The sequence below is a fragment of the Trichoderma evansii genome (genome assembly GCF_050947405.1).
Source record: "Trichoderma evansii strain SZMC 28006 chromosome Unknown GGI43scaffold_44, whole genome shotgun sequence".
Taxonomy (NCBI): domain Eukaryota; kingdom Fungi; phylum Ascomycota; class Sordariomycetes; order Hypocreales; family Hypocreaceae; genus Trichoderma; species Trichoderma evansii.
The window spans coordinates 1-12,858 of record NW_028145162.1 but is presented as its reverse complement, the minus strand read 5'-3'; the positions used below and the strand labels follow the sequence as shown (position 1 = coordinate 12,858).

General features: G+C 33.5%; 2 protein-coding genes across 2 annotated transcripts; both read left to right on the top strand.

Moving 5' to 3' along the window:
* Positions 1-310: 310 nt before the first annotated feature.
* On the top strand, positions 311-899 carry GGI43DRAFT_303842 (uncharacterized protein). The gene is made up of 2 exons (XM_083201581.1): positions 311-590; positions 668-899. The coding sequence occupies exons 1-2, from the start codon at positions 470-472 to the stop codon at positions 883-885; spliced, it is 339 nt and encodes a 112-aa protein (XP_083055127.1). The 5' UTR covers positions 311-469; the 3' UTR covers positions 886-899.
* Positions 900-1,158: 259 nt separating this feature from the next.
* GGI43DRAFT_303798 (FAD binding domain-containing protein) lies at positions 1,159-3,771 on the top strand. Its single transcript, XM_083201580.1, has 6 exons — positions 1,159-2,022; positions 2,085-2,492; positions 2,640-3,122; positions 3,179-3,344; positions 3,437-3,553; positions 3,612-3,771. Exons 1-6 carry the CDS (start codon positions 1,507-1,509, stop codon positions 3,692-3,694), a joined length of 1,773 nt encoding a protein of 590 aa, XP_083055126.1. The 5' UTR covers positions 1,159-1,506; the 3' UTR covers positions 3,695-3,771.
* Positions 3,772-12,858: the final 9,087 nt, after the last annotated feature.

Sequence of the window (12,858 nt, the reverse complement as noted above, 5' to 3'; positions counted from 1 at the left end):
TCTTAAACGGGTCAGGACTCTAGGGTATAATAAAAATACTCCTTGGCCCCACTTGATCCTCTATTACTCTTCTTGCAATAACCCGACCGTGATATTAGTTTTGTTACTAAGAAATTTGTTTTTAGTAATGAAATTAGTAACAAATTTATAACCTTGTATTGAGCTGTGCCCCCTTGTGTTCCCCGCTGCACGGGCCACCACCCCCCTTGTATTTCATCGAGTTGTACGCACTGCTCGATGCGGAATTAAGCGGATATAGGCCCATGGCCTGCTACGCTAATAAAGTGTCACATGCTTTCCAGTTAGAATTTTTCACGTACAGTGTGTTTTGTGAGGAATCCCACCACCGGTACAGCGTCTATCTTTGCACATCTAATCGCTTCAAGATATCCAGAGTTGTGCCATCGTCCTACTGATCGGCTACCTCTGCTCGCCTAAATATATAAACTGCGTAGAGGAGAACTCGCTCATGGAAAATTGCAACAGCTGCTTTGCCTTCTTTCGAGGCTACGAATCTCGCAGCTACTCAGCCCGACGGTGTATGAAGATCTTGGAGCTGATGGAGCAAGAGGTGACAAACAGCCGAAATGGTATTTACAAAACATAGAGCTTCGATCCTAGAGAACATAGCACTAACCCACGAAAATTGGGGAATTGGGGTCCACAGAGATCCCTGCTGTTAGTAATGAGGTAATTCCTGGAGGCGAAACTGGGATTACTACGAGTGTGGAGGATCTAAGGCCGAACGACAACTTTTTCTCAACCCCCTCTCTAGATAATATTTGGCTTGAGCAGGGATACTCCTCCATGATACCCAGCTTATCTGACGTGGATTGGCTCTCGTTTGCTCCATTCCTTCACAGCATCGACAGTGGTACAGTCTGACGGATTTTGCTACAAGTCGGATGTAGGCTACCACATATGCAGGATCCTCGGTTCCTTTGCGAATAATATGATGTGGCGGTGCCAAGTCATTGTCGCTGAGATTATTATGGTGCTATGGACGCTTCGTTCCGCGATATACTCTTGATATTCCCCGCAAAAGTCCATCTCTTGGACATGCCGGATACGGTTCCGCCTAGCGCCATGCCTTCGGAAGCGACCCCGCAACTCGGGAACAAACATGGGAATCGAGCAGGTGCTCGGCTATGGTTGTCGGACGTCTGCCGCTGCAGTTTGCAGAGGCCCCGGAGACTTATTGGGCCACCATTGACTCAAACTTCCCCAATGTACGCCCTAATCCCAAACTGGCCCCACAAAGTGAGAATACTTGGAAGCAAGCTTCATGGCGCACCGACCTTCAAGTTACAACAGTGCTCATACTACCTGGAGACTGTATGGTTTTTGCATTAAGCCCCCACTCCAGTCCATGAAATGCCGACATAAAAGCCGGGACTTCACAACGTGAACGCATATTTATAGGAGGAGGACAATGTGCATAGTTCATCTAGACCTAAGTAACTTCACGTCTAAGAATTCAATCTGTATCCGCCACCTTTCGTCGTAATGTCTGAGCAAGTCGATGTCATTATCTGTGGCAGCGGGTCGGCGGGCCTCTGCGCTGCAGTTTGGCTCGCTCGCTGCGGCATCAACTACAAGATTTTGGAGCGCAGGGCTGGACATCTGGAGAATGGCCAGGCGGATGGGGTTCAATGCCGGACGGTAGAGGTGTTTGAGAGCTTCAATATCGCCGAGGACCTGCTGAAGGAGGCCTACCACGTACTTGAGATCGCATTCTGGGCGGCGGACAGACGCGGTGCCATCAAGCGCACGCATTACGCGCCAGACTTGGAGCCCGGTTTGAGCCACCAGCCCCACGTTATCTTGAATCAAGCCAGGGTCAATGGTTTGATGATCGAGGAGATTCAAAGATCTGCCGGCGCTATTGAGATCGAGTATGGTGTTGATGTAAAGGGGGTAGAGGTCAATGGCTCAGAGTCTGGCGATTCGGACTCCTATCCCGTCGTAACCAAAGCAATAGCGAACGGGGTAGAGCAAGTGTATCGATCTAAATATGTGCTGGTAAGTGAGCACAGTATAGATCATCCTCTTTGACTCGCTTATTGTTGCTGACTGGAGGACAGGCCTGCGATGGTGCACACAGCGCTGTCAGAAAGTCTCTCGGATTTAATATGATAGGCGACTCCTCTGATGCTGTGTGGGGCGTCATGGATGTGTACCCCCGAACTGACTTCCCGGACATTCGTAGGAAGGTGGTGATGCACTCTGAAGCTGGCAACCTCCTGATCATTCCCAGAGAAGGCGACTCGCTGGTTCGTTTCTACATTGAGCTGCACAACGAGGCTGTGAAAGAAGTCACCTTAAGCAAGCTTCAGGAACGGGCGCGCCTCATCTTTCGTCCCTTCTCGATGGAAATTGTGGAGACAGTTTGGTGGTCTGCCTACTCTATCGGACAGCGACTAGCTGATAATTTCAGTAAGGATGGCCGTGTATTCCTGACTGGTGACGCTTGCCATACACATTCTCCAAAGGTAAGTATTCAGCCATCTTCGCCAATTCTATCTCCGTGCATTGCTCTGTGAAATGCCTATCCGAATTGTGTCAGTGCGATGCAAGTCTCGCTTCATTTTTCTTGCTTCAATATGAAGGATCATGATATCTAATCGTTATCTCTATAGGCTGGTCAAGGTATGAACGTCAGCTTACAGGACGGGTACAACATTGGCTGGAAACTGGCGGCTGTTCTTCGTGGTCAAGCTTCAGCGAGTCTTCTCGACACATACGTCCCAGAGCGCCAGAAAACGGCGACAGATCTAATTGAGTTCGATCGCATGTTCACCAAAATGTTTTCTTCATCGTATCGCCAACAGCACGGCATCACACCGGAAGATTTCAAGCAATATTTTGTTAAGTCTGGTCGATACACAGCTGGGCAAGGAGTCAAGTATGACAAGTCGCTTATCACATTGCCAAGTACTACAAGCCAGAGCTTATCCAGCTCATGCATTGTTGGCATGCGTTTCCCCAGTGCTCAGGTTGTGCGATTTTTCGATGCTCGAGCCATGCAGCTTGTGAAGGCCCTCCCTGCCGACAGCCGATGGCACATCGTTGTGTTCGCGGGAGATATTCTGAATGACATGGCTGCTCGAAGGCTAGAAAAGGTAAGATGGATTCTACGCATCTGAAATTACCCAAACTAAGCTTTTCACCTTGACAGCTGGCCTTCGAGTTAGACGAACTCATCCAGCATTACACGCCAAAAGGTGTGGACGCAGATAGTGTCATTCAAGCCTTGCTAGTGATTAAGTCGAAACGCCTCGACGTGGAGCAGGAGAAAATCCCCGAGGTTTTCACTCCTACGACCGGTAAATGGAAAATCAAATGTGGGTCTCTGTGTGCTCTCTCTACAGGTTAACATCTCTTGAGTTACGGCACAATATTAGTTCCAAGGACTAGGCTTACTCAAATTACATAGGTCTTCACAAAGTGTTCGTAGATGACGAGAGCTGGAACTCAGGCCATGGACATGCATATAATAGTTATGGTATCGACCCAGAACAAGGTTGCTTGGTTGTTGTTCGTCCTGATCACTGTAAGTGGCCGCCTCAATTTGAGATTTGCAATTCTCACGAGATTAATCCATCGCTCAGATATTGCTACGGTCACTTCAATCGAAGCACCATCCGAGATTGCAAACTTCTTCCAACGATTTCTCGTTCCTGTAAAGATATAATAGGATCATCATCTCTCCTAGAGATCTACCTTCACCTTCGGGCTCGAAGTATGCGTGGCTGGTAACAACCCAATATGGCTGAAATCCCTTCTCCGACTCTGAAACTTAACTCTAGCTAGGATAGAATCTTCTGAGAAGCACTAGCAAGGCAACTTCAAATAACAGGTCCATTGTACAAGTCAGAGTTGATCCCCGTCGCTCGGTGCCAAAGCGGGTTCAGAGGTATAATGAAGGAGCGCTGCTCGTCGAGTCCTGGGGACAAAGTCAATTCGGAAGATAGTCCTCTATCAGTCAGGCGGGCTCCCTTCACCAGTTTATAGGCTTCGGCAAATAGACCGCCAAGTATATGAGCACTGGGTGGAGTTGCACAGCTAGTTAGAGTATAAATGACAGAATCATAAAACTTACATATCATCTCTCTTCCTCTTTTATATTTGGAGAATCCAAATGTCGATTTAATTAAGCCTCAATGATGTTTCTTTTAGAAGTTTTCTGTCTCCTCCATGCTACCATGCCATCACAAGGCTCAATGCGGCCAACGATACGGCCGAGCCGTGGTATAAACAGGAGGTACCTTTGCTGCAAGTAGAGCTTGGTGTAAACAACAAAAGGATTAGGAAATTGCAGCAAGTAAATCGAATACTCGAGCAGAAGATTACATAGCTTCGAAAGATATATTACAACTCTAGAAAGAAGAGGTATGATGCTGAATAGAGCTTCATATGCTCTTGAGGATGTAGCAGGTGGTCCTATCTATACGGTACTGACTTTCCTCAGTCACCGGAACAATAGACGAAAACTAACAAGTAATTATAGTATGCCGGCCGCGAAGCCGAGTGAATAAAGCTCGCATAAGCCCTTCACGCCTGTAACCCTTCACATATAGGTGGCGGGGAGTTTCTTCTGTAGATTCATGATATCACATTTTTGGCGATCAATAACGCAAATCTCATGATCCTCAAACTTAGTATATTCAAGAAATACGCCCCTTAGCGTTTGGTCACCCTTGAATGAGAGAATATCTGTATGTGCATAATCAAATTGTCGCTAAACTAGGCAAGCCACTTTGGCAGCCTTCTCTGCAGCACGTTTCTCAACTCTCTGAATGAGCACATTGTACCTTTCTGCGTCTCGTCCATTAAGCCTGTCCTTCAGGTGCTTTGACTTCTTATACTTCAAAGCTTTTAATTCAAGCTTCTACAGGTACCCCACCTTTTAAATACCGCCTTACTAAAAACCTTATTTTATTTAACTAGTTATTAAACAAAATATCCTTTAACTAGTTCTTATAAACCTCTTTTAAAGTTTTTAAAATAATAACTAATATAATTATTATTTTAATTTTTTAAAAAAAAACTTTTATTACTATTATTTTTAAGCTAGTAATTATAAAAACTTTTTAAAAAAATTACTTTTTTTATTTTAAAAAAAAATAAAAATAATATTTTAATTTTAATTTTTTAAAAAAAAATATTAATATAAAAAAAAATTTATAATAAATATTATATTTATTTTTATTTTTATAAAAAAATAATTTTAAAATTTTATTTATATTATAAAAATTTATAAATAATTTTATAATTTTTATTTTTAATAATTTTAATAAAATTATTATTATAAATTCTTATTTTATTTATTATATTATCAAATATTTTTTAATTATTTTAAAATTAATTTATATTATTTTTATAATAATTTTAAAAACTTTTTTTTAAATATAAATATTAAATAACTTATTTTAATAAAATTTATTTTTAAAATTAAACTTAAGTTTTTAATAATAAAATATTTATTAAATATTATTATTTAAATTAATTTTAATTATAAATTAAATAAATATAATAATGTATTTAAAATAAATATTTATTTATTAAATTTTAAAAAATATATTTTTTATTTTTTTAATTTTATTAATTTTCTTATATAGCTTTTTAAATTAAGTTTTTTAAATATAATATAATTATTAAAAAATTTATTAATATATTATTTTTTAAATTTTTTAATTTATTTTAAAAGAAAATAGTAATAAAATAAGCTTATATTACTAGTATATTAAATTTATTAGCTACTTAAATATTTTATAAAATAAGTTATTTAAAATAATTTATTATATAAAATTATTTATTATACTTATTAAATATAATTTAAATAATTAATTATTATTATATAATAATTATATAATAATTAAATTAATATTTATATTATTATTATTATTATATAATTTATGTTACTTATAAAATTTAACTTATTTTTTTATTAATATAAATTAATTTTAAATTTATAAATTAAAAATTTATTTTATATTAATTATATAAATAATATAAATTAAAATATTATATAATAATAATTTTTATTTAAATTTTTTTTTTAATTTTTTAAGTAATTAAATTATTATAGCTTTAATAATTTTAAATAATTTTAATATTTTTATTTTTAACTTTAATAAAAAATAAAATAAAAATATTATTTTTATTAATAAATTAAATTAAAATAAATTTATTATTAAATAATTTAAAAATTTTATTAAAAAATTAAATAAAAATAATAAAAAATATTAGTTTTAAAAAAAAATATTAAAATTATTTTTAAATTTTAACTTTTATTTATATATAATAATAAGCTTATTAAATTTTAAATATTTATTATATAATTTAAAATTTATTTTTAAAATTTTTTTATTATTTTTTAAAAAAAAATAAAATAAAATATTTTTTATAATATTTTATTTTTTAAAATTTATTTTTAAATAATTTAAGCTTATTTAAAATAATTATATTAAATATAATAATATTATTAAATAAAATATTAAAAAAATTAAAATAATTAAAAATAAACTTATTAATATTTATTAAAAGAATAAGTATTTAAATTATATTATATTATTTTAAAACCTAGTAATATATATTAATTAAAAAAAATTAATACTTATTAAATAATTTTATAATAAATTTAAATTAAAAATTAAAAAAAAAATTTATTAAATTAATTAAAAATAATATAATTTTTTATTTTTTAAAAAAAAATATATAAAAGTAAATAATTTATTTTTAAATTTAAAAGTAATTATATTATTAAAAAAAATATTAAAAATATTTACTTTTTAAAATATTTTAAATTATTTAAAAATAATAATAAATATAAAGTTTTTAAACTTTTATAATATATTTTAAATAATAAAATATTTAATAAAAATATAAATAATAAAATATTTAATAAGTAACTAGTATTATTAATTTTTTAAATTATATTTTATTAAATTTTTAATTTTATTAATTATTTATAATAATTAAATAAAAATACTAATAAAAAATAAAAAAATTATAAAAAGAATTATAAATAAAATAATAATATATAATATAATTATAATAATTATATAATAAAAATAAAAAAACTTAATATTTTTTATTATTAACTTATAAAAATTAAAATACTTTTAAAATTAAATAATTATTATTTATTTTCTAAATAATTAAATATATTTATAATATTTTAAAAAATAAAATATTTACTTATACTTATATAAAATATAAATATTAATAAAATATAAATTAAAAACTTTAATTTTTAATTATTTAATTTTAATTTAAAAGTAAGTTAATTTTAAATTTTTATTTTAATTAATATATAATATATTTTTTATAAGTTATAATATTTATTTAATTAAAATTAATATTAAAGCTAATTTTATTTTAAATTTAAATTAAGCTTTAAGCAAGTTTTATAATAAGTATATTACTAGAATAAAAGTTTATAAGTAAATTAAATTAAATTTGTATTAAAAAGATTTTAAAAGTAAAGTTAAAAAGAAGTAAATAAAAAAGTAGATAGGAATAATAAATATTAAGCAAGGTTATTAAAAAAGTTTATATATAAAATAGCTAGAAGTGTAGTAAAGGGTTAGGGTTTAGTTAAGCTTTATTTAATTACTAAAGTTATTATACTTATATTAATTTTTTCTAGTTAACTAGCTGTTATAGGAAATAATAAAAGAAATAGGAGAGATAAAAAAAATAAGAAAATAAAAAAAATAATAAGAGAAATAAAAAAAATAAAAAAAATAAAAAAAATAAAAAAAATAAAAAAAATAAAAAAAATAAATAAAAAAAAAAAAAAATAAAAAATAAAAAAAATAAAAAAAATAAAAAAATAAAAAAAATAAAAAAAATAAAAAAAATAAAAAAAATAAAAAAAATAAAAAAAATAAAAAAAATAAAAAAAATAAAAAAAATAAAAAAAATAAAAAAAATAAAAAAAATAAAAAAAATAAAAAAAATAAAAAAAATAAAAAAAATAAGCTTAGCTTACTATACTTTTCAGGCTTACTTTTACTTATACAAATACTCTTTTATAGCTTCCTAGTTAACCTTTAAAATACTAGGGTTCTCTTTAATTATAAAAACTATAAAAACAGCCCTGGTTTTAATTAAAATAAGCCTTATAAAAAAATCTAGCTAGCTTACTATAACAGGTCTTATTAGCTATTAAAAGCCCTTGTAAGTCTTAGTAGTCTTTTTTTTTATTAGCCCTCTGGCTAAGAAAATAAAAGGCCTGAAAAAAGCTCCTAAAAAGCTATATTTCTAGTATTTTTCTTTTACTGCCTTAACTAAGGTACTATAAGCATCCTGTTTAGCAGATTCCTTGTTAATAGCAATAACTTGAATATTATAAAAATAACAGCTATTTCCTAGGGTAACTGTAAAATCAGCTCTTAAGCTATCTCCCTGGCTAACCTTAGGTTTCTTCTTAACTTCTAGATTAGCCCGGCTAGAGAGTGTATTAATAAAAGCTCGGGTTATCTAGTCATAGCAAGAGATCCACCTTCAGCTAGCACCTTTACAAGTATCCTCGTGGCCTAGGGCTACCCTGCAGCCGCAATAGCTGCAAGGAGATTCTAAAGGCCTGATAAGCAGGAATAGCCTGCTTCTAATAGCTTCTGTGGCTTCAGGGTCTGCGAAAGATAGTTATTTTTGTATTAGCAAGACCCTTAGCCACTTGCAGCCTAGATAGCTAGCATTTTCTAGCCTAGCCTGTAGCAGGTTATTAGGCAAAGACTTTTTAAGTCTTTAAAGTCTTTTTTTATTAGCTTTTATTAAGACCTTTTAAGCAAATAGCTTAAAGCTAGCTAGATTAGCTTGTTTAATAAAGCTATCTGGCTTTAAGCTTAAGCTAGGGCTTAGGCTAGGGCGCAGGCTAGGATTAAAAAGTAAGTTATTTTAAATTTTATCTAGTATTTTTCTCAAGGCTTCCCTTACTACTTAATATAACCTGTAAACTAGTTTCTTATATAACAGGATTCCTATTTATTAATCTACTAGTTATTTAACTATAATAACTTGCTAATTACTAGTAAACTGCTAATATATATAAATTATATAAAATTAAATAACTTAATATAAAATAACTATTTTTATTAATTTAATTTAATATTTTAAATAAGGCTTATTAATATAAGTTAATATTAATATAAATTATTTAAGTATTATAACTTTTAATTTTTTTATTATTAAAAATATTTATTATATTAAAATTTTTATAAAATATATTTTATTAAATTTAGGGTTTGGTTAGGCTTTATTTAGTTGCTAAAGCTATTATGCCTATGCTAATTTTTTCTAGCTAACTAGCTGTTACAGGGAATAATAAAGGAAATAAGAGAGATAAAAGAGATAGGAAAATAAAAGAAATAATATAGGAAATAAAAAAGATAAAAAAGATAAGAAAAATAAAAGAAATAAATAAAAAAAAAAAAAAAAAAAATAAGAAATAAGAAAAATAAAAGAAATAAAAGAAATAAAAGAAATAAAAGAAATAAAAGAAATAAAAGAGATAAAAAAAAAAAAAAAAAAAATAGAAAAAATAAAAGAGATAGAAGAAATAAAAGAGATAAAAAAGATAAAAGAAATAAAAAAAATAGAAAAGATAAAAGAGATAAAAAAGATAAGAGAGATAGAAGAGATAGAAGAAATAAAAGAGATAAAAAAGATAAAAAAGATAAAAGAGATAGGAAGGATAAGCTTAGCTTACTATACATTTCAGGCTTGCTTTTACTTGCGCAAATGCTCTCTTATAGCTTCCCAGTTAGCCTCTGGGATACTAGGGTTCTCTTTAACTATAGAGACTGCAGAAACAGCCCTGGTTTTAGTTAAGATAAGCCCTATAGAGGAATCTAGCCAGCTTGCTGCAACAGGTCCTATTAGCTGTTAGAGGCCCTTGTAAGTCTTGGCAGTCTCCTTTTCCATTAGCCCTCCGGCTAAGAAGATAAGAGGCCTGAAAAAGGCTCCTAAGGAGCTATACTTCCTGCGTTTTTCTTCTGCAGCCTCGGCTAAGGTGCTATAGGCATCCTGTTTAGCAGATTCTTTGCTTATAGCAACAACTTAAACATCATAGAAATAGCGGCTATTTCCTAGGGTAACTGAAAAATCGGCTCTTAGGCTATCTCCCTGGCTAACCTTGGGCTCTTTCTTAGGTTAGGGTTTGGTTAGGCTCTATTTAGTTGCCAAAGCTATTATGCCTATGCTAATTTTTTCTAGCTAACTAGCTGTTACAGGAAATAATAAAGGAAATAAGAGAGATAAAAAAGATAGGAAAATAAAAGAAATAATAAAGAAAATAAAAAAGATAAAAAAGATAAGAAAAAAAAAAAAATAAATAAAAAAAAAAAAAAAAAATAAAAATAAAAAATAAAAGAAATAAAAGAAATAAAAGAAATAAAAGAAATAAAAGAAATAAAAGAAATAGAAAAGATAAAAAAAATAAAAGAAATAAAAGAGATAGAAGAGATAAAAGAAATAAAAGAGATAAAAGAGATAGAAGAGATAGAAGAGATAAAAAAAGATAAAAGAGATAAAAGAGATAGAAGAGATAGAAGAGATAGGAAAGATAAGCTTAGCTTACTATGCTTTTCGGGCTTGTTTTTGCTTGCGTAAATGCTCTCTTATAGCTTCCCAGTTAGCCTCTGGGATACTAGGGTTCTCTTTAACTATAAAGACTGCAGAAACAGCCCTGGTTTTAGTTAAGATAAGCCCTATAGAGGAATCTAGCCAGCTTGCTGCAACAGGTCCTATTAGCTGTTGGAGGCCCTTGTAGGTCTTAGTAGTCTCCTTTTCCATTAGCCCTCCGGCTAAGAAGATAAAAGGCCTGAAAAAGGCTCCTAGGGAGCTGTATTTCCGGCGTTTTTCTTCTGCTGCCTCGGCTAAGGTGCTATAGGCATCCTGTTTAGCAGATTCCTTGCTGATAGCAACGACTTGAACATCGTAGAAATAGCGGCTATTTCCTAGGGTAACCGCAAAATCAGCTCTCAGGCTATCTCCCTGGCTGACCTTAGGTTCCTTCTCAACTTCCAGATTGGCCCGGCTAGAGAGTGTGTTAATAAAGGCTCGGGTTATCTGGTCATGGCGAGAGGTCCACCTTCGGCTGGCACCTTTACAGGTATCCTCGTGGCCTAAGGCTACCCTGCAGCCGCAATAGCTGCAAGGAGAGTCTAGAGGCCTGATAGGCAGGAATAGCCGGCTTCTAATAGCTTCTGTAGCTTCGGGGTCTGCGAAAGATAGTTGTTTTTGTATTGGCAAGACCCTTAGCCACTTGCAGCCTAGATAGCTAGCATTTTCTAGCCTAGCCTGTAGCAGGTTATTAGGCAAAGACTTTTCAAGTCTTCAAAGTCTTTCCTTATTAGCCTCTATTAAGACCTCTTAAGCAGATAGCTTAGAGCTAGCTAGATTAGCTTGTCTAATAGAGCTATCTGGCTCTAGGCTTAAGCTAGGGCTTAGGCTAGGGCGCAGGCTAGGATCAGAGAGTAGGTTATTCTGGATTTTATCTAGCGTTTTTCTCGAGGCTTCCCTTGCTGCTTGATATAGCCCGTAAGCTAGTTCCTTATGCAACGGGATTCCTAGGCCCCCGTCCCTAGCAGGCAATGCTATCAGGTCTTGATTCAGGTTACTAGGAGGCCTATCCCCTAGGCTTCTGGTAGCTAGGGCCTCTATAGCTTCCTTTATTAAGTTATCTGCTGCTCCCCACAGGTCTTCCAGGCCTATAGAGTCTAGCTGCCTTAGTAGGTGCCGGAGCAGTAGGTGAATGCTGCCTCTTAGCAGCAATAAGGCGTGCTGCTTTGGTAGGTTTTTCAGGGCCTTGAGAGCTTTAGCAAGGCTGTTAATTTTTCCTTGTAGAAAAGCCCTTCTAAGCCCCAGGGGACCTATATAAGACCCTAGAGCTTTTAATCCCTCTTTCCTTAGGTCTTCTAGGTCTTTTTCCTGGCTTTTAGCTAGGTTTAGAGTTAGAGGGGATCCTTGGAAAACCTCCTTGGCTGTTTTTAATACGCTGGTAGAGTCCTTATTTAGGATATATAAGTCATCTAGGTAGGCTATTAGAATTGCATTTGGAAGCTGTTGGATAAGGTGCTCCAGGGTGGGCCTGAAGGCCAGGGAGAAGAGGAAGGGCCCTAGAGGGTCTCCTTGGCGGACTCCTTGGGTTGAGGCTAGGATAGCTCCCTGGTCTGTAACTAGAAGAGAGGGGTTGTTATAAGCCCAGGCTGCGGCTTTATAGAAGGTGGGTGTGTATTTAGCTACTGCAGCGGCTATAGAACCCCTATCTATAAAATTAAAGGCGTTCGCTAGGTCTAGCGAGGCTAGCTTTTGAAATCTATGGCTGTTCAGGCCCTGGATGGCATCTTCTAGCAGGAAGATGGCCGGCTCAACGCCTCCCGGGCTGCTAACGCCTAGCTGATTAGGTAATAGCATCTCTGACTTGAAGGAGGTAATCAGGATAGCTTTCGTGGCCACCCTGTAAATCATATCTCCTATAGCTATAAGTCTTATTCCTTTATCAGGCTTTTCCAGGCCGATCAGGCGAGAGGCACATAGCAGGTCTGCTCCCGGGGCTGTGCCTTGCCTAATCATATCTGCTAGCAGGCGCAGGAAAGCTGTAACAGAAGAGTTCCTAGCTATAGATAAGTCTAGCAGAGGCCTAGTCCAGCCGCTAAGGCCAGGAGCTTTTTCTTTATTTATAGAAGCTATAGCTTCTAGAATAGCTTTCTGCTGGATAGGCTGGCCTGGCCTAGGCCTAGTCTTTCCTTGGAAGGGGTCTTTAAGCCCGATTGGGTGTTTTTCGCGTAGAATAGCTCTGTTTTCTTCGGAATCCAAGGCTAGGGGGATGGGGTTAATAAGAGCCTT